General features: G+C 45.5%; 1 protein-coding gene across 1 annotated transcript in view; it reads left to right on the top strand.

Moving 5' to 3' along the window:
* Positions 1 to 26,052, top strand: part of IL16 (interleukin 16) — a 66,342-nt gene that overhangs the window by 19,530 nt on the left and 20,760 nt on the right. The window contains exons 2-12 of the mRNA XM_087704270.1: positions 5,041 to 5,406; positions 7,258 to 7,394; positions 9,756 to 9,888; positions 13,814 to 13,922; positions 16,891 to 17,024; positions 19,736 to 19,846; positions 21,211 to 21,325; positions 21,596 to 21,669; positions 22,256 to 22,472; positions 23,354 to 23,471; positions 25,632 to 25,764. Coding sequence (XP_087560396.1) covers positions 5,104 to 5,406; positions 7,258 to 7,394; positions 9,756 to 9,888; positions 13,814 to 13,922; positions 16,891 to 17,024; positions 19,736 to 19,846; positions 21,211 to 21,325; positions 21,596 to 21,669; positions 22,256 to 22,472; positions 23,354 to 23,471; positions 25,632 to 25,764 — 1,584 coding nt within the window. The 5' untranslated portion in view covers positions 5,041 to 5,103. The remainder of the gene's footprint in view (positions 1 to 5,040; positions 5,407 to 7,257; positions 7,395 to 9,755; positions 9,889 to 13,813; positions 13,923 to 16,890; positions 17,025 to 19,735; positions 19,847 to 21,210; positions 21,326 to 21,595; positions 21,670 to 22,255; positions 22,473 to 23,353; positions 23,472 to 25,631; positions 25,765 to 26,052) is intronic.

Genomic DNA, 26,052 nt, shown 5'->3' with positions numbered 1-26,052 from the left:
TTAAGAAGAGGTTGGACAACCACTTGATTGAAATGGTATAGGCTTTCCTGCTTGAGCAGGGGGTTCGACTAGAAGACCTCCAAGGTTCCTAGCCTTATTTTGTTATTCTGTTAATTCCAGTGGTGGGATTCAACCTTTTTTTTAACTACAGGTTCTGTGGGCGTGTCTTGGTGGTCGGAGCAGGGGAAGGTTACTGCAAAATCCCCATTTCCTCTCAATCAGCTGGAACTCGGGAGGCAGAGAATAGATGGAGGCAAAGGTGGTATTTACCGGTTCTGTGGACTACTCAAAATTTCTGCTACCGGTTCTCCTGAACTGGTCAGAACCTGCTGAATACCACTTCTGGTTAATTCCCCAATTAGGGTTACACCCCCTTTTGGGGATAATGGTTTCCTTGGAAATCAGGGGTGTCTGTGCAGCACACCTAAAAAAAATCGGGCAGGGTTTCAACACACACACACACACACACACACACACACACACACACACACACACACACACACACGTTGCCTTGATCCTGACTTTTTTAACCACACCTTGCGGGCATCCCTGATGTGAACGAAGAAAGGAAGAAAACAACGTGCAACTCGACGTATCACAACCCTGGGCACTTGGCCCGGCTCGGAGGCTACATCTCAATGAAAAACAGCAGACGAGCAGCCTCGGTTGGCAGCCCCGATTGGCTCCATCTCAGTTCAGCCTCGGCTGAGGACGTGGTGGGAAACCAGCGAAGTCTCTCCCATCCCTTCCTAGTCACTTGCTGAAAATTGGCAGCCAGCAAGCAGAGGGTTGCAGAAGCGATCCTGGGGGGTGGGTGGGCGGAGGGTGGGCGAACTGTCTACCCTCGGCAAGCTGTGCACCCTTGATTTATAATCGAGAAATATGCAGCCGATCACTCCCGGCGAGGAGGGGCAACGGAACAGCATCTGGAGGGATACCTTCAACAGGAGGGCAGCATTTCTCAGACCTGTGATGATTATTGTTACTGCCTCTTTTGCAGCCCAGAAACAATAGCTGGGTTCTCTGTAGTCTCTATATATACCCTGTAGAGAATTACTGAAATAAAGTCATGTGACGGTCGGAGGGTGTGTTTCCAATTATTGCACTTGAGTCTTTCTGCCAGGCCGGCGAAGACAAACATCCTTCTGAAGGAGTCTGGTATTTTCCAGCTTGGTTGTAAGTCCCTTTTAATGTTTTCATTATTATTATTCTTTTTAAGAAAAGAGGGGTGGTGGGTGCTTTCCTTTCCCCCACCTATATAGCACTGTCTGTTGCCTTTTTTTTTCACTCTCTGCAAGAAAGGATGGGGGTGAAAACCCATCCACTCCCTGGATGCTTTTAAGGCGCCTCTGATGCTTCCCCGTGGACGGAAGGAAAAGGATCCAAACGCAGAGAGGGTTGCCAAGCCCATCGGAATTAGATGCGAGACGGGGGTTGCTTGCATTGCATCGCTTTGAGCCAGTCGGCGGAAAACCTCGTGTTTCTGCCGAAGAGATCTAAGGATCCCCGCAGCTCCGTTAACTCTCTTTGCATTTGGCCTGACGCTGTGCGCAAAAACAGTTTCTTACGCCTTTGTAAAAAAAAAAAAAGGGGGGGGGGCGCTTCGGTCCTTCCAAATGGGAACCAAACGGAGGTCTTTTCCTGCCGCATCGTTTATTGCATTTACTTGCAGGGAAGAAAACAGGTTGGGGGGTGATTTAGCACAAAAACGAGGGAGGAGGAAGAGCGGAGGGTGGGAGGGTGGGGGAGAGAGAGAGAGAGAGAAAGAGAGAGAGATCAGCCAACGAGTTAACATTTGGTTTGGATTACCAAAACAAGGCAAGAGAGCTTTGTTCCTGGCAAGCCAAGGGGGACAGGAAAAAGAGAAGGGAACACAGCGAGTTGGGACGCCCTGGGCTGCTCTGTAGAATCCTAACGTTGCTTATGGGTCAGGTGGACTTCTTCCCCACTTTTGGGGGGGGAAGCATCAGGTTGGTTTCTTCACAACTAGACTCTTTGCTTCTGGGGGCTTTGGGGTATGTGCGTGTGTGCAGGTTTGGGAAGGGGGTGTAATAAGATGAGATGGATTATTTCCCCTCCTCCTGTTTAAAATCTAGATTCTCTCCCCACTCCATGTGGCAACTCAGGGAAAGGTTTTTAATTTGGTGTTAGACCAACCTGTAGGATGGTTTTTGGTATTGTTTTAATTCCCCAGCCCGCCTCAACCTGTCGGATAAAGAAGTTTTCCAAGCCAAGTCATTAAAAGGAAAAGGACTTTATTCCGCCTAAGTATGCTTTTTTTTTAATTTTTAATTTTATCAATTTCATATATACATTCACAATTATATGATCTCATAACTGTTATTAATAATATGTATTTATAACAATTTTTTCCCTACAGTTGACAATATACTTGAAGATTGCTTTCTTACCATCCCATAGATCCATCTTATCTTACAACGGTCCTACTTCTTCTTCCCTCCCTCCCTCTTTCCTTCCCTCGTTTCTTCTCTCCTACTCTCCTTCCTTCCCTCCTTCCTTCCCTCCCTCCTTCCCCCTTCTCTCCTTCCTTCCCTCCTTCCTTCCTTCCTTCCCTCCTTTCTTCTCTCCTTCTCTCCTTCCTTTCCCCCTTCCTTTCCTCCTTCCTTCCCCCCTTCTTTCTCTCCTACATTCCCTCCTTCCTTCCCTCCTTTCTTCTCTTCATCCTTCCTTCCATCCTTCCTTCCCTTCTTTCTTCTCTCCTCCCCTCCTTCCTTCCCTCCTTGCTTCCCTCCCTCCTTCCTACCCCCTTTCTTCTCTTTCTTCTTTCTAGCTTCCCTTCTGCTCTTATCCTGCATCCCTCTTTTCTTCTATAGCATTTGATCTTCATCTTTTTTCCTTTCCCGCCAAGCCCATTCGTCATTTTTTTTTTTTTGCCAATTCCTTTCGTCACCTGTTAAGATCTTCTCGGAAAGAAGGACTGGATACAGTTGAAAATGGGTGGGTGGGGGGCTTCAATACAAGTTTAATTCACACCCCTAAAAACTCCGCTTGTAGATAATTCTGTAGCTTTGATTTGTGATCAAATCGACTTGATTTATCATTTGAGGGATTTGAGGGATTTTTATAAACGGTTTATTTTATGAATCGTGACTTTATTATTGTTTGTAATGTTGATTTTGATTTATCTATCAAAAGGGATTTGGTATGATTTGATTTATGGGTCAGAGGGATACATTTCTATTGGCAATAAGGTATCTTTTAGAAAACCAGGGTGATTATGTAGGATTTGGAGATGATCTGTATATTTAGCAAAGATTATAGGAGGCAAGAGACCCAGCTTTGCTATCTGAAACTCTCTTCTGTTGATTTGGTTTCTTCAGTGTTATACAGACATTTTTTTATAATAGGGAACCCACCCCATACATACCGTGATTCTCCAAAATTTCCAAAAGGCAAGTTTCAATTTATGTTTTATATTTTACTTTGTGAAGTAAAAGTAAGAGAGAAAGCTCCTTTGTTTTGAGATATTCAGCTGGATCTTGAAGTTTATTCAAACTTCTCCATCCAGAAATCCTGCAATTATAGCATTTTTGACAGATGGGCCATTCAGTCTGTGTTTATATTCCTTCAGTGACTATGAGCACACAACTTCCCCAGGCCATCTGTTTTCAGCGCTGAACACTGGACTTGGAAACCAATTCACACAACACATGAAGCCCAGTAAGAAAGCTAACATGAATGTGTGTGTTTTCAGTCTTAGGTAAAGGTTCCCCTCATACATATGTGCTAGTTGTTCCTGACTCTAGGGGGCGGTGCTCATCTCCGCTTCAAAAACGAAGAGCCAGCGCTGTTCAAAGTGGTCATGTGGCTGGCATGGCTAAATGCCGAAGGCGCACAGAACGCTTTTATGGTAGTGGGCCTGGGTATTTGAGAGACCGCCTACTGCCAATTACCTCCACTAGACCGATACGATCGCATCGATTAGGCCTCCTCCGAATTCCATCTACTAGCCAGTGCAAACTGGCAACTACCCGGAGGAGAGCCTTCTCGGTGGCTGCTCCGACCCTCTGGAACGAACTCCCCGTGGAGATTCGGACCCTCACCACCCTCCAATCCTTCCGCGCCGCTTTGAAGATCTGGCTGTCCCGGCTGGCCTGGGGTTAAGATTCCAACCCCACCCGAATTGTGTGACTGTTGTGCTCTCTTTTAATATGTTGTATTGTTTCCATATTGGAATACTGTTTGTCTTCCCCCCCCCCTCCCTTTTTGAATTGTGAGCCGCCCTGAGTCCTCCCAGGGAAAAGGGCGGCATACAAATAAAGGAAATTCAATTCAATTCAATTTTACTTTCCCACCAAAGGTGGTTTCTATTTTTCTAGTTGCATTTTTATGTGCTTTCAAACTGCTAGGTTGGCCGAAGCTGGGACAAGTAACGGGAGCTCACTCCGTTACGCAGCGCTAGGGATTCAAACCGCTGAACTGCTGAGCTTTCTGATCGACAAGCTCAGCGTCTTAGCTACTGAGCCACTGCTTCCTCATTTTCAGTCTTACTATTCAGCCCAAACTCACATGGCTTTTATATTATACTCCATACCTTTTTCTAAAGCTGGAATCTCATCTTGAAAGGACAACTTGGAAAGATCAACATTTACTGCTACACCATCAGGAACTTGAAGCAAAAGAAAGACGTCGTTTTCAGGTTCTGGTCTGTAGGAACGGCTGTTTAGCTTCTGGTTTAATGTCATGTGGAAAGCCAGAAAAAAATGGCTTAATCCTGCAACAAAGCTAAACAAGGGTTTTGATTCTTTCAGAGAGTTGGGGTAGAAAAAATAACTACCAGAGAGAGATGAATGAGAAATATGCCTAACTTTTTTTTTTTAAGAATACACAGAGCTATTATCAACGTGATGCCTTATGACTTGGAGCTTTGGAACTGAAAGCCTCTTGTTTTTAATGAAATCTAGAGGTGGGTGGTTTAGAGAGATGAAACATTCTTGCTGATGAGTTTCTTTCTCTCATTCCCACCCACCCACCTCCCCCTCCCCTGCACCTCTCTTCCATCTGGATCCTCCGTTGCAGGCACTGGATGAAGCGAACTTCACCGGCATGACCAACTGACCATCGTTTCCTGGGTCTCCAACAATGGAACGGCACAACAGCGCCAAGGGGAGGAAATCCAAAACGCTGCGCTCCATTTCCCGGTCGCTCATCCTCTGCAACGGCAAGACCAGCGATGACGGCTCGAGCCCGGATGACAAATATGCCAATCCTTTTGAGAGCCAAGACAGCTGGAGTCAGAAAGAGCCATGCCCTCAACTTCAGCTGGCGTGCCCCTCGCCTAGCCAAGGCACCACATCCGATCCTCGTGTCATTGCCAGCATGGTACAGATGAGGACCAGTGCCAGTGAAAGCTGTAAGAACATGAAGAGGAAGTTCTTTATCAAGGTAGGAAGAAGGTCCGTGGTTCTGTTGGCCTGGCATTTGCAATGCTTGGATAGCAATAGCACTTAGACTTATATACCGCTTTTACAGTGCTTCACAGCCCTCTCTAAGCGGTTTACAGAGTTAGCCTATTGCCCCCTCCCTCCCCCAATAATTTGGCTCCTCATTTTACCCGCCTCGGAAGGATGGAAGGCTGAGTTAATCTTGAGCCGGTCAGGATCGAACTCCTGGCAGTGGGCGGAGTTAGCCTGCAATACTGCATTTTAATTACTGCACCATGAGAAAGGAGAATGAGAAAAAGAATACAAGAGGAAGGAAGGAAGGAAGGAAGGAAGGAAGGAAGGAAGGAAGGAAGGAAGGAAGGAAGGAAGGAAGTTGTGTTTATTTATAGGCCGCCCTTTTCCCTGAGGGGACTCAGGGCGGCTAACAACTTATGGGAGGGGAAGACATACAATGACATAAAAACACAGTATATAGTTAAAATCAAACAACATTCATTCAACATTCGGGCGGGAAGGACAACAGCAATAGCACCTAGACTTATATACTGCTTCACAGTGCTTTTACAGCCCTCTCTAAGCAATTTACAGAGTCAGCCTATTGCCCCAACAATTTGGGTCTTCAATTTACCCACCTCAGAAGGATGGAGGGCTGAGTCAACCTTGAGCCTGGTGTGATTCGAACTGCCAAATTGCAGGCAGGCAGCAGGCAGCAGAAGTAGCCTGCAGTACTGCACTCTAACCACTGCACCACCACAGCTCTGGATAAGGGGGTTCTCTTCCTGCACCTCCTTCTATCACATGTGAGCTACCTTCCAAACACGGGGATCTGGTGGTGGGGATTGCATTTAAACCAGCAGTACAGATTATATACCCAGGATGTTGCATCTTTATTGGGTTCTTTCACCTTGGAAAGGAACAAGGGAATGGCTGTGATGAAAAGCTATTGCAATAGCACACAGAACAGGAGGAAGGAAGCTGGGGTCTGGGCAAAGAGTTTCTCAATCTAGGCCAGCCCTGTGGTCCATGGCATTGTCCACAGCATTGGTCATCAGAGCTGAGGATGTTGGAAGCTGTAGTGCAACCTGTTATAGTCTGCCAGCCGCCAGCAGAGCTGGCAGTAGATTCGGACAGTGAGGAGGTTGGGGAAGAACATGGGCCAGTCCTGGAGTCTGGGAAAGGCGCTGATGGGGGTTCTGTGTCGGAGGCAGAGAGGGGGCCAGAGCCATATGCCAGTTATTGGCTGCCTTCAGAGTCAGACATCAGTGAGGCAGACGAACAGCTGGAGCCTGTTCCCTGTGTGCACATGTGAAGAGTTGCCAGACGAAGGGAACAGCTGAAGAACGGATCGACTTGAAAGTTAGACCACAGGTGGACGATGAATGGCCCCTCCCAGAGGAAATAAAAGAGGAGCAAAAGGGGAGTGGAGTTTGCAGGAGACAATTAGTTCACTTAATTGGTTCGTGACTCTCCGAGACTCCTTGCCAGGTTTTGCAGATATGGGCCTGGCAGCTCTCCAAGCCAGATAAGGTCTGTGACTGTAAATCCTCCCTTGAAAGACTTTGCTGGATGTGAATGAGCAGAATTCACAGGGAATTAATAAAAGGGTTTTTTGTCGGGACCAGGAGTTTGCTTCATGCTCTCGGGAAGCCTGGGTCAGAACACCTATCTAGGACAGTGTTTCTCAACCTTGGCAACTTGAAGATGTCCGGACTTCAACTCCCAGAATTCGCTGGCTGGGGAATTCTGGGAGTTGAAGTCCGGACATCTTCAAGTTGCCAAGGTTGAGAAACACTGATCTAGGAGGTACAAAGTAATGGAAGGCTTTCAAGTTTCTTCATGTCTTCCCAACCAGGACAGCTGCATTTGGAAGCTCTGCATTGCCACCGGGAACACGGGGCTGGGAATTCAAGTCTGCCGGACTTCCAATGGCTCTGCTTTTGGCAAAGAGTTCATGGTCAGCCACGTGATTGACGGGGGAGCTGCTCAAAGGTACGTTACAAAATTCCATCAGGAAGCCACATAATCATACCTAGTTAGCTCCTTGGTGGTGGTGGTGGTAACGACGATGACATTGAAATGTATACCCTATCTTCAGTGGTGGGTTTCAAAAATTGTTCGAACCTACTCTGTGGGTGTGGCCTCCTTTGTGGGAGTGGTTTGCCACCCATGTGACCGGATGGGAGTGGCTTGCCGCCCCATGTGACCGGATATGAAGATGCCAACGAAACTTGTCAGAACCACCTTAAATTACCTCACACACAGCACTGGCATGCATAAGAATAGGATGCAAACTTGTATTTTAAAAGGCATCTTTGGTTTGCGTTAAAACAACTTCAACACACAGAATGTTTTGATTGCACCACAAACGCAGTAGTCATCCTTACCTTTCACAGAGGCACTGAGTTTTATAAATAGGAGCATGATAGTGTAGAATAATCATATCCAAGGACCAGTGGTGGGTTTCAAAATTTTTTGGAACCTCTTCTGTAGGTGTGGCCTGCTTTCCGGGTCCACTGGTGGAACCTCTTCTAACCGGTTCGGTAGATTTGACGAACCAGTTCTACCGAATAGGTGCGAACTGGTAGGAACCCACCTCTGCCTATCTTCCTACTTACCTAAGAAAGTGAAAATGACTTAATTCAGGAGGGAGATAATAACAAACTTCACATTTCGGGAGAATTGTTTCCTGGATGATAAAGAAAACTGTACTCTTTTGACCCATGGGAGCAGGGCAAGAAGCAACGGATGGAAACTAATCAAGGAGACAACCAACATAGAAGAATTTTCTAATGGTTAGAACAATCAATTAGTGGAAAGAGTCACCTCCAGAAGTTGTGGGTGCTCCAACATTGGAGGTTTTTAAGGAGAGACTGGACAGCCATTTGTCTGAAATAGCATAGGATGTCCTGCATGAGCAGGGGGTTGGACTAGAAGACCTCCAAGGTCCCTTCCAACTCTGTTATTCTGTTAACCCTGTGTAGAAAGCGTTGCAGGGAAGATGCCAGGAGAAACGTCTCCAGAAATAAAGGGGAGACTTTTGCTGTGGAGGCATTTGAAAAGCGTTTGAAAGAGGTTACTAGTCCAGGATGCTACAGCTTACACCTAATCCTATAGATCCTATAGGGTCCACGTGTCACAGGTTCTCTATTATGGCTATAGATCTTGCACTAAGTAGAACGGTAGACTATATAGCCACTTTCTGTAAAAATTGTGCAACGAATCAGATAAGTGACGGGAGCTGTTATAAGCAGGATATTTTCTTATGCACATTATTCAGCAGAGATATTAAGATATAGTGTAATTGTATAAATAGCTTGCAGTTCTCACCTTCTGCAGTTAACTTGCAAGCTTGTATATGTCTCATCTCAATGAACAGATTGAGGAGGTCTGTATCCTAGATAGCCTTCCTCCCTCATTCAAGCTGTTACCCGAGAAAGGAAATTGGTATTGCAATTTGCTTTCACCATGGAAGCACTGTCCTCTTTCATGGAGCTCCACAACACCAACACCAACAGAGAAATCAGAATATTTGTAAACATTCTATGACATCTCAGCAAGGGTATATATAGCAAAAGATAAATAAATATGTGAACTGCTTCACTCTCACATGTTCCTTCCTATAACTAGGCTAGTTACAAAAAAATCAGAATCATTGGAGGGCTCCCCCCCCACTTCCTGGACCTACATACGAGGTCCATTAAATGGTTTTATGAGAAGTAATTAAAAAAATATATTTACTGGACGTACCAAAGAGGTCTGTTCTGAAAAAATTTGGGGGTCAAAAACAAGATTAACAGGAAACAAGCTCTGGGACTAGATTTAGAGGGGTCCAAAAATAAGACTGTTGAAAGTTCAGAGAAGGAATGTAAGGCTGGCTTATTTGACCAGGGTTACAATAAAAAATTAGTGATATCTGGTCTCCCTTACTGAATTTTTGCTGATAAAGAACAAATGATGAAACATTTGGATTTTTAATTAAGAGATTAGTTATGGGATGAAGAGAGTAATGTTATAAAATGTTTTTATTTGCTGGGATGAAAGAGGAACTTCCTTCCTTCCCTATACTTTTTTTCTTTATAAAAATCAGAAGCTAGTTTATTAGGCCCACCACCACCACCACCACCAAACAATCCTTGGCTGTGATCTGAGAGCAATGCTTGTTTGAAAATAATTTGGCCACGGTCTTGTGGTTTGCAAATGTAAATATGAACCTGAACAGAAGCAACAGCAGCTCAAAAAGGACCCCCTTTGAGGCAGCTGCAGAGAGCCAATGACACTTGTTCACAATCCAGCAGGCCTATTGTTGTCTTTTCTTCTTTTTCTTTTCTTTTCTTTTCTTTTCTTTTCAAGGGATGGTCGTTTAAGCCCTGGTGATGAGCTTTTAACAGTCAACGGGCAACCCCTTAAAGAGCTCTCCAGCAAAGAGGCTGAATCGCTCATCCAGTCTGCCAGAGGCTTGGTCAATTTAGTGATCGCAAATAAGGTAAGCAGAGTAGTTGAGACCACCCGGTTCCAATAAAGGAGAATATTTGTAGCTCAGGGTTGACATGAGGGAGTCTTTAGTGGTCTCTGAGCCTAGTGCTTTTCTTGCAGGCATTTCACTACCCAAGCTAGGTAACATCATCAGTGCTAGTAAGGAGTGAGATTTGCACTCACTCCTTACTAGGACAGGGGGGGAGGGGGAGAGGAGGAAGAGTCCTTGGTGGTCTCTGAGCTTGGTACTGTTCTTGCAGGCGTTTCACTACCCACATTAGGTAACATCAGTGCTAGCGCTAATCAGGGATGTGCAGCAGTGGTGGGTTTCAAAAATTGTTCGAACCTACTCTGTGGGTGTGGCCTCCTTTGTGGGAGTGGCTTGCCGGCCATGTGACCGGATGGGAGTGGCTTGGTGCCCATGTGACCGGATATGAAGATGCCGACGACACTTGTCAGAACCACCTTAAATTACCTCACACACAGCACTGGCATGCATAAGAATATGATGTAAACTTGTTTTTTAAAAGGCATCTTTGGTTTGCGTTAAAACAACTTCAACACACGCAACGTTCTGATTGCACCACAAACGCAGCAGTCATCCTTACCTTTCACAGAGGCCCTGAGTTTTACAAATAGGAGCATGATAGTGTAGAATAATCATATCCAAGGACCAGTGGTGGGTTTCAAAAATTTTTGGAGCCTCTTCTGTAGGTGTGGCCTGCTTTCCGGGTCCACTGGTGGAACCTCTTCTAACCGGTTCGGTAGATTTGACGAACCGGTTCTACCGAATAGGTGCGAACTGGTAGGAACCCACCTCTGACGTGCAGTCAGGGGAGGCAGGGGAGGCAGAGCCTCACCACTGTCATCATGAAAAGAAAAAAAGTGTAAAAGGAAAAAGGCTGAGCTAGTTGCTGCCAGAGTCACCGGGGATGACTCTGCTTAGTGTTTAACTGTTTTAAAAAGCCTCTTAAAAAGTGCCCTCTACAGGAGGAGGCGGGAGAACGATGTGCCTCATCTAGTCTGGTGTTTTATGATCACTCGAGCAGAGTTAAGCAAGGGTTAAAAGCCGAAAAATTCTTGACGTAGATGAGGAGGAGGGGGAGGGAGAAAAAAAAAGGAAGGAATACTTTTTCGCAAAGGAGAAAAACAAATGCTGTCGCTTTAAATCGGAACTGAGCATACCTGGCTGTGGAATTCTGGGAGTTGAAGTCCACAAGTCTAAAAAAATTTGAAACCCCTGTGTCAGTGCCTCACCAGCCATAAACCTCACCGCATGTCACTGGCGCTAATTCTTTGTTCCACTTAGGGCTGGTTATATGCTTCTGAAATGAGGTCTCTTTTCATTTTGCCCATGGTTTCTGCTATCCCAAAGGGCAGTATAAATCAAGGGGTTCTTTCTTCTCTCTAGTGTCCCCAACCCCCAGTCCATGGAATGGCACCAGTCCATGGCATGCCAGAAACCAGGCCACGCAAACAAGCGAAGCCCCATCTGTGGGCTTCGGGCAACAAGTTGAAACAACACCCCTCTGGTTCATGGGAAAACCTCTCTCCATGGAATTGGTCCCTGGGGCCCAAAATGTTGGGGGCCACTGCTGTAGAAGAAATAAAACAAGTCAGAGAATGGCAAGGCCAAAGATATTTAGGATCAGCCCTAATTTCTTTAGCAGGTGCCAAGAGTGCTGATTCTTACAGAATACAAAGCTGTAGGGATTGTATCTATATACCGTGGTATCTATAGAGCCACAGTGGTGCAGTGGTTAGAATGCAGTACTGCAGGCTGCTGCTGCTGCCTGCAGGCTGCCTGCAATTTGGCAGATAAAATCTCACCAGCCTCAAGGTTGACTGAGCCTTCCATCCTTCCGAGGTGAGTCAAATGACCCAGGTTTTTGGGGGGCAATTTATTGACTCTGTAAACCACTTAGAGAGGGCTGCAAAGCACTGTGAAGCTCAATATAATTCTAAGTGCTGTTGCTAGTGCTATATTCAGGTCGAAAAATCCAAAGCGTTTCCATTTTCCCCTCCCTGGCCTGGCACTCCCCTGTGTTTTTAGCTGTCAAACAGCTAACAGGATTCCGAGAGGCGCAACTTTCCTCCCTGGTACATCAACCTCTGGGGAGAAAGCTTCACCAGTTTAAATTCTACCTGCCCTGCAAGAGAGGAGCAGGTCCAGAAGAAAAATAGTAAAAGTATCCCTTCGGTCATCGGGGAAGATTAACAGCAATGTTCAGCTGAAAAACGCCATCTGCTGTAGGAGAAAGAAACTCAGCATTTAAGAAGAATCTCTATGGCAAGGGAACAGCTCCAGGACGAATCCTAAGAACTACTCCTAAGTGTACCTCATAGCCACGAGTAACATTTGTTCTCCTCTCTGATATTCCTGCAAATGACTGGGCTGCAGCAACCTCTGTTCCTTCTGGCTACCACCCTGTTTCCTTGAAAATAAGACCTCCCTGCATAATAAGCCCAATCGGGCTTTTGAGGACATGCACTAAAATAAGCCCTCCCCTGAAAATAAGCCCTCCCTGAAAATATTGCAGCACAGCAACAGCCACGAGATGACCACACTCGCCGCCTCCTGCACCTCAAAAATAATAAGACCTCCCCGAAAATAAGGCCCAGTGCTTATTTGGGGGGGTGTCAAAAGAAAATAAGACCCTGTCTTATTTTCGGGAACACACGGTATTGATGCCAATTCACTTACGCATCTCTTCCAAGACTGCACAAGCAAAGCAATGGCCACCGCTTAAAGCATTCACGGTTGTGCCTATTCCCATTTTTGACGATACAGTTTTTAACTTGCTCTGACCAGCCCTGATGATTTCACGTAGTTTTGGGTAATGAAATGCCTGCAAGAAAACAAGCAAGCTTAGAAGACACCAAGGACCCCTCAGTATTTCACTAGTTGCCAGTTCGGCCTCTTCCTTATCAGTGTTGGCTTGTTACTGATTTTAAATCTGAAATTTCCTACAGGGCAGGGACATGTCAATGACCTGGGCCTAGGTTTTTGCTGTATGCCTGCGCCATCTTGTTCATAGTCTTCCAATTAGCCAAGAGACAAACTTCCATTTGTGTAAGGCTCAACTGATGCAGAAACTACTGCAGTTTGTCTTTGCAGTGGACTCTGAACCTCTTTGGTCCAAACGGAACTGGTTCCTCTATTTTTAATAAACCAAGGTTTAATATTAGAGTCTGCCCATTAAAAGCTCCTTACCTGGATAAGACCTGCTGGAGAAAACTCCTGCAAGTCCCTTGGACTGCAAGGCGATCCAACCGGTCAGTCCTAGAGGAGATCAACCCTGACTGCTCTTTAGAAAGTCAGATCCTGATGAGGAAACTCAAATGCTTTGGCCACATAATGAGAAGGAAGGATTCCCTGGAGAAGAACTTCATACTGGGAAAGATTGAGGGCAAAAGAAGAAGGGAACGACAGAGAATGAGGTGGTTGGATGGAGTCACCGAAGCAATCGGTGTGAGCTTAAAGGGACTCCAGAGGATGGTGGAGAAGGTCTGGAGGAAAGTTGTCCATGGTGTCGGACATGACTTCACAATTAGCAACAACAACAACACCTGAATATGACTGAGAAATGGGGAGGGGTTCCATCTTTTCTCCTGCTACCAGTTAGCTCAGTGTGTAGTCCCCACCGCGCTGTCTGGGGAATTCTGGGCGTTGAAGTCCACACATCTTCAAGTTGCCAAGTTTGGAAAAAACAACAACCCTTGATTTAGTTTTAAAGAGATAGTTCACGTTTTAGGACTCCCGGACTCCTTCGGGAGTGGGTGGCATACAAAACCAATAAACCTAACCTTAGGCTGATGCCAGAATGGGCTCTGTTTGCATACAGAGGGGTGAATTTTAATGGAAACACACAGTCTGCTTTTGAATCATTGCAGACACTTAAGATCTGGTGCATTTTCTCCCCAAATTCTCCCAGGAATCATCCAGTTGTCCTCACACGGAACAGCCGCCTAAACCCGACCTGCCGAATGGATCCGTTCTGCAGACCAAAGCCAAATGCCAGCGGACTCGCAGCAATTCAGCCAGTAAGTTTCTGCAGTTTAGGCTACGTCCAGATGCATGCACTGTTCTCATTCTAAGGGGACGGGAGACTAAAATGTACGATGAATAGTTAACTGGGCATGGCTAATCTAGTGAAGAGAAGGACCAGGGGAGACATGATAGCAGCCTTCCAATATTTGACAGTCTGCTACAGAGAGGAGGGGGGGTGGTCAAGCTATTTTCCAAAGCACCCAAAGGCCAGGCAAGGAATAATGGATGAAAACTGAAAAAAGGAGAGATTCAACCTAGAAATAAGGAGAAATTTTCTGACAGTGAAACTGAAAAACTGAAACTGAAAAAAGGAGAGATTCAACTTAGAAATAAGGAGAAATTTTCTGACAGTGAGAACAATCAACCCATGGAAACAGAAGTTGCCTTCAGAAGTTGTGGGAGTTTCATCATTGGAGGCTTTCAAAAAGAGACTGGATTGCCATCTGTCAGAAATGGTGTAGGGTCTCCTCCTAGGGCGGGGTGGGTGGGTGTTGGAGTAGATAACCTACAAGTCCCTTCCAACTCTGTAAATCTGTAATGAACTCAAGGAAGTCAGGACTTTGACACTTTGTTCAGGTTCAGGAGATCCTTTATAGAGTGTAACATATTGGCACTTAGAAAGGTGAAGCTAGCTCTAAATTATTCCCGTGCTTAGGGATAGTTAAGAGCCGAGGTGGCGCAGTGGTTAAATGCAGCACTGCAGGCTACTGCTAGATCAGCAGTTCAGCAGTTCAAATCTCACCGGCTCAGGGTTGACTCAGCCTTCCATCCTTCCGAGGTGGGTAAAATGAGGACCCAGATTGTTGGGGGCAATATGCTGACTCTCTGTAAACTGCTTAGAGAGGGCTGAAAGCCCTAGGAAGCGGTATATAAGTCTACTGCTATCTACTGCTATTAAAAGAATAAGACCTCTTCACCCCAACCTTCGTCTCTCCACTCACATGGGACAATCAGTCCAGGTGTAGGTTCCTGCTAAACTTCAACATGTGTCCGTTGACATGACCTTGGTTCTCACTCCGCCTGGAAGATGTTATGGCACATCCCTGAGTTCTCCCCCATGCTCCCACCCCCTCCCCCACTAAATGGCAACCAAGAAATGAAGCAGAAGTAAATGCAACTGAGTTTGTTTATCCCTACCCTGCTTAAAACTGCAGAGATGAGGTTTTAGGAGAAGCCCTTCTCTCTACCGCCTCTTAATGTATTCGGCAGCACAGTATCAGCACTAGAGTCCTTCACGTTTTTGGGTTCTATAACCCAACATGAGAACCATCATTAAAAAGACACAACCAAGAATGTCTTCCTGCGTCCACTCAGGAAGTTCAAACTATCCCAGGATCTGCTGATACTGTTTTACAGAAGAATTATTGAGTCTTATCATTTGTATCTAAGGGACACGGTGGCTCAGAGGCTAACATGCTGAGCATGTTGATCGAAAGGTTGACAGTTCAGTGGTTCGAATCCCTAGCGCCGCGCAATGGAGTGAGCTCCCATTACTTGTCCCAGCTTCTGCCAATCTAGCAGTTTGAAGGAACATAAAAAATGCAAGTAGAAAAATAGGAGCCACCTTTGGTGGGAAGGTAACAGCGTTCCGTGTGCCTTTTTCTGGCCACATGAACACGGAGACGTCTTCAGACAGTGCTGGCTCTTCGGAGATGAGCACCGTCCCCTAGAGTCAGGAACAACTAGCACATATATGCAAGGGGAGCCTTTACCTTTATCTTTATCATTTGTACTTCTGTAATGATCTGGTTTGGTGCAGCAAACAAACAGGACAGGCATAGACCCCTAGTTTTGGACTGCAGAAAGTATAATTGCAACCACCCTGCCTTCTATAGAAGACCCGTACAGTGTGTGGATCAGAAGAGGGTGGGGGCTGAGAAAATATATCTGCAGACTTCCCACATCCTGTTTCAACTCTTCTCCTCCAGATGGCGCTACAGGGCATTGCAGGCCAAAACAACTAGACACAGGGATGTCCCCAAAGGTGCTTTTTTCCCCCAAGAGGCAACTGGACTTTCTGTTTTTTCTTTGAACACGTTTCTCTTCTCATTCAAGAGGCTTCTTCAGCTCTGGATGAGAAGGTTCTTGGATGATTTAAGATTTAAGATTTAGTTTATTTGTATGCCGCCCTTCTCCGGGAGGGACTCAGGGCGGCGAACAACTCAAAAGGGGAAAAGGGGATACAAACACAATACACGTAATTAAAATACACAAGAGTCATACAGCCATACAAGTCGAGAGGGGAGGGGAACTCATCAACCCCAGGCCTGCCAGCACAGCCAGGTTTTGATGGCTTTCCGGAAGGCCTGGAGAGAGGTGAGGGTCCGAATCTCCGCGGGGAGTTCATTCCAAAGGGCCGGAGCTGCTACAGAGAAGGCCCTCCCCCGGGTGGTAGCCAGGTGGCATTGGCTGGTGGACGGAACCTGGAGGAGGCCGACCCTGTGAGATCTAATGGGTCTATGGGAGGTAATTGGCAGCAGGATGAGAAGTGAAACGTGTTCAAAGAAAAAACAGAAAGTCCAGTTGCCTTTTGGAAAAAAAAATTACTTTTGGGACAACCATGACCTGGATGACTGAGTATCTCCATAGACATTTAGACACAGGGACAGTTTCCCCCCCCCCCCTCGTGCCACCCTCTCTCCTGAACACCTAATTCTCACAATATTGTCTACCGTCTATATGTATTTATCCAATGTCGTACGGCTGCAGTAATATTATTATTTATCCTCCTTATTGTCTTCTTAACTACTTCCTCTTATTGGGATGATGATGATGATGATGATGATGGAGGAGACGAAAAACATGAAGATAATGATTCTGATGCGTGCATGTACACTGAGAGCTTCTGCACCGGAGGAAAAAATTCCTTGTGTGTCTAATCTCACTTGGCCAAATAAAGTATCCAATTCAATTCAATCTGCTTTTTCCCTTCTCCAACCCCCCCCTATCCCACCCCTTAAGGTGCTAGTCCGTACTGGATAGGAGACGTTGATACATCTATGGTTAAGAAGTCGACCTCTCGGTACAGACAATCCCTTTATAGCAACAGAAAGTCATTCTCTCAACAGCTGGAGAATGCGGCAGGAAAAGCCAAGGTAAGCCAAATGTCAAGGTAAGAGGAAAAAGGAAACTCACCAGACTATAGTGCTCCATCTGTGGAACAGTCAAGAAAATGACAATGCAGGTGGAATGCAGGCTTTCAAGCCAAACGTTTCCTTCCTTGTTATGCCTCTAATGCTTCCCTGCAACAAAGCCGCCTGTTTTCCTCAAGTCCTTGACCTCAGAAGAATGAGGTCACTTCCATGAATGAAGAAGAACATCACCTGCAACTCTGAATGATGTTTACTCCACCTTTCCTCACCATCCGTGTCTCTGAAGGACTGTAAATCATCAGGGTTTAGTTGTTGGTTAAGATTGAAATAAAGTTTGAGCCCAAGTGGACTTTAGGAATTCTCTTGCCCCAAAATTGGGTGGGTAGTTTTTCCCCCCCCCTGAATTTATCCAAGGAAAGGAGAGGTTTTTTTTCCCCAGCTGTTTTTCAAAGGCGGGGACACCCCTCTAACTGCCTTGGAGGCTGGTGGAGAGTGAGTGTTGTAACAACTGAAGATGATTTGTTATGTGTGGTGTTTTTGCATTGATATAATCAGGACGCGGCCATTAATGCACATCATCATCCCTGGGCGACATCCTAATTAAATAAACACAAGAACAGGCTCCCTCCAAGGAAATTCTTCTCCTCTGAAAAGATTTCTAAAAGCAAATCCTCTTGTCATCTGTTAAAAAAAAAAATAGGGGAAAAAGGGCGGGATTCGATTCTCTGCAGGACACGAACGTAGGAGATGTTGATGCAATATAGCCATTCAGAGATTATAACTACTGAACAATCATCACTGATTATGAAAAGTAATGAAACATATACCTTGTTTCCCTGAAAATAAGACCTATCCCAAAAAATAAGCCCAGAGGTCTTCAAAGTTGGCGACTTTAAGACTTGTGGACTTCAACTCCCAGAATCCTCCAGCCAGCTCTGCTGGCTGGAGGATTCTGGGAGTTGAAGTCCACAAGTCTTAAAGTTGCCATGTTTGGGGACCCCCACCCCAGCATGTTTTATGTGTGTTCCTATAATAAGCTCTGCTGGCTGGAGGATTCTGGGAGTTGAAGTCCACAAGTCTTATAGTTGCCATGTTTGGGGACCCCCACCCCAGCATGTTTTATGTGTGTTCCTATAATAAGCTCTGCTGGCTGGAGGATTCTGGGAGTTGAAGTCCACAAGTCTTAAAGTTGCCATGTTTGGGGACCCCCACCCCAGCATGTTTTATGTGTGTGCCTATAATAAGCCCTACCCCCAGAATAAGCCCTACATAAGAACCTGTGCCGTTGGCTGCCCGCTCATTCATTCCATCTCATTGCGGTGCTGTAGCCGTAAGGCAATGGGGTATGGAGGTGCCCCACACCAACTTACTTCAGAGCCCTTGAAGACAGGTCATCCACACCCGACACCTGCCTCACGACCATGTGCAGCTGGAGCCCATGTGGCTACTGGCCCACTTGTGCTTTCTCGCAGCCGCAATGCAGCAGGAGGCTGAGTGGTGTGTTGGTGGCTGCGAGGCAGGTGTCGGGGCATGGATGGATTGGCTTTGAGAGCCCTGAGATAGACCAGCGTGGGTTGCGTGGGGCAGCTCCAACCCCCCCCACCTTGCGGTGGTGGCACAGCCCCACCACACAGCCTCCTGCCCCACTCTGAACCAGAGAAGTGGGCCTCCTGTACCTGTGAAAAAAAATAACACCCCTCCCTCAAAAAAATAAGTGCTTGTGCTTATTTTGGAGCCCAAAAGAAAATAAGATCCGGTTTTATTTTTGAGGAAACACGGCAGGAGTGGGTTCCTGCCAGTTCTAACCTCTTCTGTAGAAGAGGTTCCACAAATCTACAGTGCCGTTTAGAACCGGTTCCAACTCCGTCTCCCCCGCCCGTCCACACATCATCAAGATGAAGAGCGAGAGGAGGAATTCTGGGAGTTGAAGTCCACAAGTCTTAAAGCTGTCAATTTTGAACACCCCTGGTTTTTTTTTTCTAAAGGGTTAGGAATGCAAGGATCTTATAATTTGACAGCTTTAAGACTTGCGTGCTTCAATGCCAGAGTTCCTGAGCCAACCTGACTGGAGGAGGAATTCTGGGAGTTGAAGTCCACAAGTCTTAAAGCTGTCAAGTTTGAACACCCCTGGGTTTTTTTTTTTCTAAAGGGTTAGGAATGCAAGGATCTTATAATTTGACAGCTTTAAGACTTGCGTGCTTCAATGCCAGAGTTCCTGAGCCAACCTGACTGGAGGAGGAATTCTGGGAGTTGAAGTCCACAAGTCTTAAAGCTGTCAAGTTTGAACACCCCTGGGTTGTTTTTTTTCTAAAGGGTTAGGAGTGCAAGGGTCTTGTAATTTGACAGCTTTAAGACTTGCGTGCTTCAAATGCCAGAGTTTCTGAGCCAACATTTTGGTTGCTAAGCAGGAGCATTGTTAAGTGAGTTTCACCACATTTTACAAGTTGGCCACGCCCACCCAGTCACATCCCCAGCAAGCCACTCCCACCCGGTCACATGGCCGGCAAGCCACTCCCATGAAGCAGGCCACACCTATAGAAGAGGTTCTAAAAAAATTGGAAACCCACCACTGAAACACGGGTATTACCAGCATGTAACTCACCACTCCATTGTAAGCAAAAATTGTGACAAGTTAAATGAATATATATATATTGCTTTTTAAAAAATTCTCCAGTATGGTATTAACCTTTCCTTGCTGTTTGTTTCAACTGTAGCCTCTTTCCAGGTCATCTCGCTCACTAAGCTCTGCCCACCTCATGTCCACATCTTCGGGTTTACAGGCTTCTATGATCTCCAATATTGTCCTAATGAAAGGTCAAGGGAAGGTGAGCTGTTTGCTTTGTCCTAGGTCTTTCCTTGGATGATCGATATGAACACTGGGACCAAAAAGAGGTTGTCTGGAGTCAAACGTTTTCAAACTCCATTCTTCCTTTTTAGAGAGAGATCAGTTTACAGCCATGTTTCTCAATCTGGGCTATTTGAAGACCTGTATAAACTTTATTGCCATTGTACTTAAATACAACGAAATTGGTTTTAACCTCACTGGTGCAAAATTATAACAGAAACAAAAAAAGAAAGAAAAAGAAAAAAACTAGCGTGTGCATGGAGTGATTGTCGGTCGTTTTTAAACGACAGACAGCCCAAGGATAGAAACTATCTTTAAACCTATTTGTTCGGCTGGCTATACTTTGATGTCTTCTGCCCGATGGTATGTAACAGAGGAATTCTGGGAGTCGAAGTCCACACGTCTTCAAGTGGTCAAGGTTGAGAAACGCTGGTCTGGATGGAGAATTGCATCATGTACTGGAAGATTTCATTTCTGTTTAAAATTTCAAGATTGCTCTTCCATCCTAACAGATCAGGGTCTCAGTGCAATAAAGAGCAGCATTATGCCATTATTCTTATTGTTCCCGAAAAGGCATAAAAAGTAACCGTCCAAAAATGGACCTCTATTTTGTACATGAAGGGCTCAGTGGCTAAGACGCTGAGCTTGTTGATCAGAAAGGTCGGCATTTCGGCGGTTCGAATCCCTAGTGCCATGTAACAGAGTGAGCTCCCATTACTTGTCCCAGCTTCTGCCAACCTAGTAGTTCGAAAGCATGTAAAAAATAGGAACCACTTTTGGTGGGAAGGTAACAGCATTCCATGCGTCTTCAGCATTTAGTCATGCCAGCCACATGACCACGAAGACGTCTTTGGAATGCACTGGCTCTTCAGCTTTGAAACGGAGATGAGCACCACCCCCAGAGTCGGGAACGACTGGCACATATGTGCGAGGGGAACTTTTAACTTTATCTTATTTTGTACATGCTTCTGAAATTGGCTACTAATTGTAAGATGAATTGGACCTTTCCTCCATTCCAAAATAAAAGTCCATTCTAACTATAAACAGGAAGCAAGGAATTCTCCCCCTACCCCAACATAGATTTTAAGTATTATTGAAACATGAGGGATTTGAATGATCTCAAGTGCATGGAAAACCATCATGAACCAACAGGAACATCGATCCATCTATAGCTGTTTAAGAACAAATTCTCAGTGCCTTTCAGAGTTGAGGGCCAATAAAAACATTTTTTCCTCCCAAGATCTTTTCACAAAAATAAAAGTGTTTTGATTGCTTGTTGAAGCAGTTAGTGAAAGGAGCGGGTGATTAATCAAGTAAAATGCACCCTCTGTTCACTCTCATTAGGGGCTGGGTTTCAGCATTGTGGGTGGTCAGGACAGCATTTACGGTCCCATTGGCATCTATGTGAAGACAATCTTTCCTGGAGGAGCAGCTGCTGCAGATGGAAGGTTACAAGAAGGTAGGATAACATCATCCCTCTGTTTGACTTAGTTGGAACTAGACAGTTTGGTTTACAGAAGGGAAGCCTAAGGGGACAACGTCTCCAGGTCAAATAAATTTAAAAAAAATATTTTGGGGGGGGGAGGGTTTAGTGGGTTTGATATAACTATCATAAGGGGGAAATGTGTGTGTAGTGGGATGGTGGGTGGGTGAACCTTGGCTGATGAAAGGTGGATGAAATGCTGGTGCCAAAAACTAGCTAATAAAATTGTTTATTTTGATGTAACAGGAGATGAAATCCTAGAATTGAATGGAGAATCCATGCATGGACTCACACACCATGAAGCTTTGCAGAAATTTAAGGTTATGGGTCTATGCAATGTTCTCTTACATGAATTCTACTCCTACTCCTCCTACTCCTCTTTCTCCCCCCTTCGGTTGTCCTTCCCCTTCCCCTGCTCCCCTTCTCTTTCATGTATTCCTCCTCCTCCTCCTATTGTCCTTTCCTTTCCCCAGTTTTTCCTTCCCCTTCTCTTTCATGTATTCCTCTTCTTCCTTCTCCTCCTCTCTCTTGACATTCCTCTTTTCTGCTTCTCCTTCCCCTTCTCTTTTGTGTGTTTCTACTCCTCTTCCTGACCTTTCCTTTCCCCTGCTTCTCCTTCCCATTCTCTTTCATGTATTCCTTCTTCTCCTCTTGCCCTTCTCCTTCCCCTTCCCCAGTTTTTCCTTCCCCTTCTCTTTCATGTATTCCTCCTCTTCTTCCTCTCTTATCATTCCCCTTTTCTGCTTCTCCTTCCCCTTCTCTTTCATGTATTCCTTCTTCTCCTCTTGCCCTTCTCCTTCCCCCTCCCCTGCTTCTCCTTCACCTTCTCTTTCATGTATTACCCCCCTCCTCCCCGCTTATGTTTTCCTCCTCCTCCTTCTCACAATGCTTCATTCTTTCTAGCAGGCCAAGAAGGGCCTCCTCACACTCACCGTTCGGACAAGCTTCAGCACTCCATCCTCTGCCACCAGCTATTTATCGTCTCACCTTTGTCGTTCTCTGAGTACCAGCATGTGCATCACCAAGGAGAGCAGCTCCTTTGGGTCAGAAAGCACCCCGGCGTTTCCTCTGAACCCCATGAATCCCAATGACAGGATCATGATGGAGGTTTCCTTAAATAAAGGTGAGCAGTAAATATAGATACTCCCCCCACCCCACCGCAAAAAAAAACCTCCCCAAAACCAAGTGTTTCCAGAATAGACTTTGGCTCAAATATATTGTCAATCTGAATCTCTCCCCCCACCATTTTTGGGTGATGCTATGCCAAAAATCCCTTCTGGTTTGGCAGGAGTTGAGAGAGCAATCATTCTACTATAATGACTGGGTTCATAAAAATAATAACAACTTGCTTGGCTAGCACAACGCATCTACTCAGCTATTCTGGCTTGCCGACCAGTTTTAATGTCTTAATAGGTGTGTCCTATTCTGGCATGTGAAATCACAATAAAACAAACCACAGCTTAGCACAATGTGTGGGCCAAGCTACCAGGTACGCATGCAGAAATCGTGAATGGGTGAGGATAGAAGCAAGTGTAATGCTCAATACTGACACAGGGTGACTGAACGAATAGGGCAGGGGTCACCAAGCTGCAGCTCTGGAGCCGCATGTGGCTCTTTCATCCCTCTGCTGTGGCTCCCTGTTGCCGGTCGGCGCCACAATTTTGAGAGGAGCTTCTGGTTGGAGAAGGGGGCAAAGCACGGCGTGCCAGGAGGAGACTCAACGGCAAGGAGCGAGTTTTCCGGTCGGCTCCACAATTGATAGGGCTTTCAATTAGGACAGGTAGAGGAAAAAGAACATTGTGCTATGAGGAAACTCTATGGTGGGGGAACTGGACTTCCAGTCGGCTCCAGAATTGCATGGGAGGGGCTTTCGGTTAGGACCTTTGTGGCTCTTTGAGTGTTTAAGGTTGCCAATCCCTGGTATAGGGAGACAGCACATTTCTTAATCTTTTGGATAGCTCACATCCTCTTTGTCTTTCCATATCTTTCTAATGTGTTTTCCAGAGGCTGGTGTGGGCTTAGGCATTGGCTTGTGCAGCATCCCTTGTTCCCGGTACATTTCAGGAATATTCATCCACACTCTTTCTCCTGGCTCTGTGGCTCACATGGATGGGAGGCTCAGGTATGTCGAGACCGAATAATTTCCAAAGCGTTCTGACATTCACGTCCCACTTTTTCAAAAGGTGAGGAGTTAACAGTGCCAGGTTTGATTGGTTACTCAAAAGCCAATCCAACTTTTCGCCTGGAAAAAAAGAGCCATACCTTAAAACTGTTATTGGCAAACTCAATACATCCACACACATTGCAAAATCTTTTTCTTTCTTTCTTTCTTTCTTTCTTTCTTTCTTTCTTTCTTTCTTTCTTTCTTTCTTTCTTTCCTTCCTTCCTTCCTTCCTTCCTTCCTTTTTCTCTTTCCCCTTTCCTTTCCTTTCTTCCATGATTAAACTTGAAATATCTCGATATTGCATTTCCCCTGCAAAGTGAAAGTCCAGGTTGCAACAAAGAAAGAAACTGTAAGCACAACATAGTTGCTAAATTCTGGGCCAAGGCCCAGAGCATCCGGAGAAAGTTTAGAGAAGTAGTTAAGTAAGATGAAACCAAGAACAGGAGTCTGCATGTTCTTTCTCTGTGCTATGAGTCAATCCTGATCTAACACTTTCTGTTCAGCTGAGCCTTCATTCGTTTTGCACTTCAGTGAAACAGGGCAAGATTAGAGCTACTATAAACTGCAGAAAGACTATATTCCATGATTTGTTTTCTAAAATTTGCTGCCTCCTGAGAGAGAGAGACAATTGCTATTGACTTGCTTCCCATAACACACTTAAATGTAGTGGGAGGTGGATTAGTATGTCATATGAGGACCCAAATTGTTGGTGGCAATATGCTCACACTGTAAACTGCCCAGAAAGTGCTGTAAAGTACTATGAAGCGGCATATAAATTTACGTGCTATTGCTATATTAATAGTGACCCAACCAACTAACCCCGAAGGAGTTAGCAATAGCAATAGCAATAGCAGTTAGACTTATATACCGCTTCATAGGGCTTTCAGCCCTCTCTAAGCGGTTTACAGAGTCAGCATATCGCCCCCACAGTCTGGGTCCTCATTTCACCCACCTTGGAAGGATGGAAGGCTGAGTCAACCTTGAGCCGGTGAGATTTGAACCGCTGAACTGCAGATAACAGTCAGCTGAAGTGGCCTGCAGTACTGCACCCTAACCACTGCGCCACCTCGGCTCTTTTTTAGTTAATTTTTAGCCTCACATAAAATAAATGCGAGAGGTGATTCTCAAATGAATAAGATATCCATTAGTTGTTTCCAAAGCAATCAACAAGGTAATCAGCAAGATTGGACCTCACCCTCACAAAAAGAGACTTGTCCCCTTTATATCAAAAAGAATGTGAGAGAACTTTAAACTTGTTGCCTTCATTTGTAATTTGCCTTAATTGGGCATGGGTAGGCTAGTGAAGAGAAGGACCAGGGGAGACATGAGAGCAGTCTTCCAATATTTGAAGGGCTGCCCCAGAGTGGAAGGGCTCAAGCTATTTTCCAAAGCACGCAGACAAGGAATAATGGATGGAAACTGAACCAGGAGAGATTGAACCTAGAAGTAAGGAGAAATTTTCTGACAGTGAGGACAATCAACCAATGGAACAAAAATTGCCTTCAGAAGTTGTGGGAGCTTCATCACTGGAAGCTTTCAAGAAGAGACTTGACTGCCATTTGTAAGAAATGGTGTAAGGTTTCCTGCTTGGGCGGGAGGGTGAACTAGGCGGGAGGTTTCCTGCTTGGGCGTGAGGGTGAATTAAGAGCCGAGATGGCACAGTGGTTAGAGTGCAGTACTGCAGGCCACTTCAGCTGACTGTTATCTGCAGTTCAGCGGTTCTAATCTCACCGGCTCAAGGTTGACTCAGCCTTCCATCCTTCCGAGGTGGGTGAAATGAGGACCCAGACTGTTGGGGGCGATATGCTGACTCTGTAAACCGCTTAGAGAGGGCTGAAAGCCCTATGAAGTGGTATGTAAGTCTAACTGCTATTGCTATTGCTATAGGTATCTTCCAACTCTGTTAATCTGTTAATTTGCCTATATATGGATTACTCATTTGAAAGTAGACAACAAGCTAGAATTCTTTGGGCTTCAGGCATCCCTGTTTGAAATCATAAATTAGCCAATAGAAACGACATAGATAATGTTTCAGGTTTGCAAAAATATATGATGTTGACCGTGCTAGGATTAACACTTGTTTGTTTGTTTTCCTTTTTAATGGCAATCTTCTGGAAGAGGTGGAGATGAAATAGTGGAAATCAATGAGGCATCCGTCCAAACAATGACCCTTAGTGAAGTTCACACTGTCCTAAGCCACTGCAATCCTGGCATTGTCCACATTATCATTAGCAGGCATCCTGATCCACAGGTAAGAGGGAAAGTGAATGGCATTTTTATATTGTAATGTTGTCCCCAGCAATAGGACCAGTGGTGGGTTTCAAAAATTGTTTGAACCTACTCTGTGGGTGTGGCCTCCTTTGTGGGAGTGGCTTGCCGCCCATGTGACCAGAAGGGAGTGGCTTGCCGCCCATGTGACCGGATACGAAGATGCCGACAACACTTGTCAGAACCATCTTAAATTACCTCACACACAGCACTGGCATGTTCATAAGAATAGGATGTAAACTTGTTTTTTAAAAGGCATCTTTGGTTTGTG

The sequence above is a fragment of the Thamnophis sirtalis genome, unplaced genomic scaffold (assembly GCF_051295495.1).
Source record: "Thamnophis sirtalis isolate CommonGarterSnake01/CBP01778 unplaced genomic scaffold, rThaSir2_p1.2 scaffold_2, whole genome shotgun sequence".
Lineage (NCBI taxonomy): Eukaryota > Metazoa > Chordata > Lepidosauria > Squamata > Natricidae > Thamnophis > Thamnophis sirtalis.
This window is presented reverse-complemented; position numbering and strand designations above follow the sequence as displayed.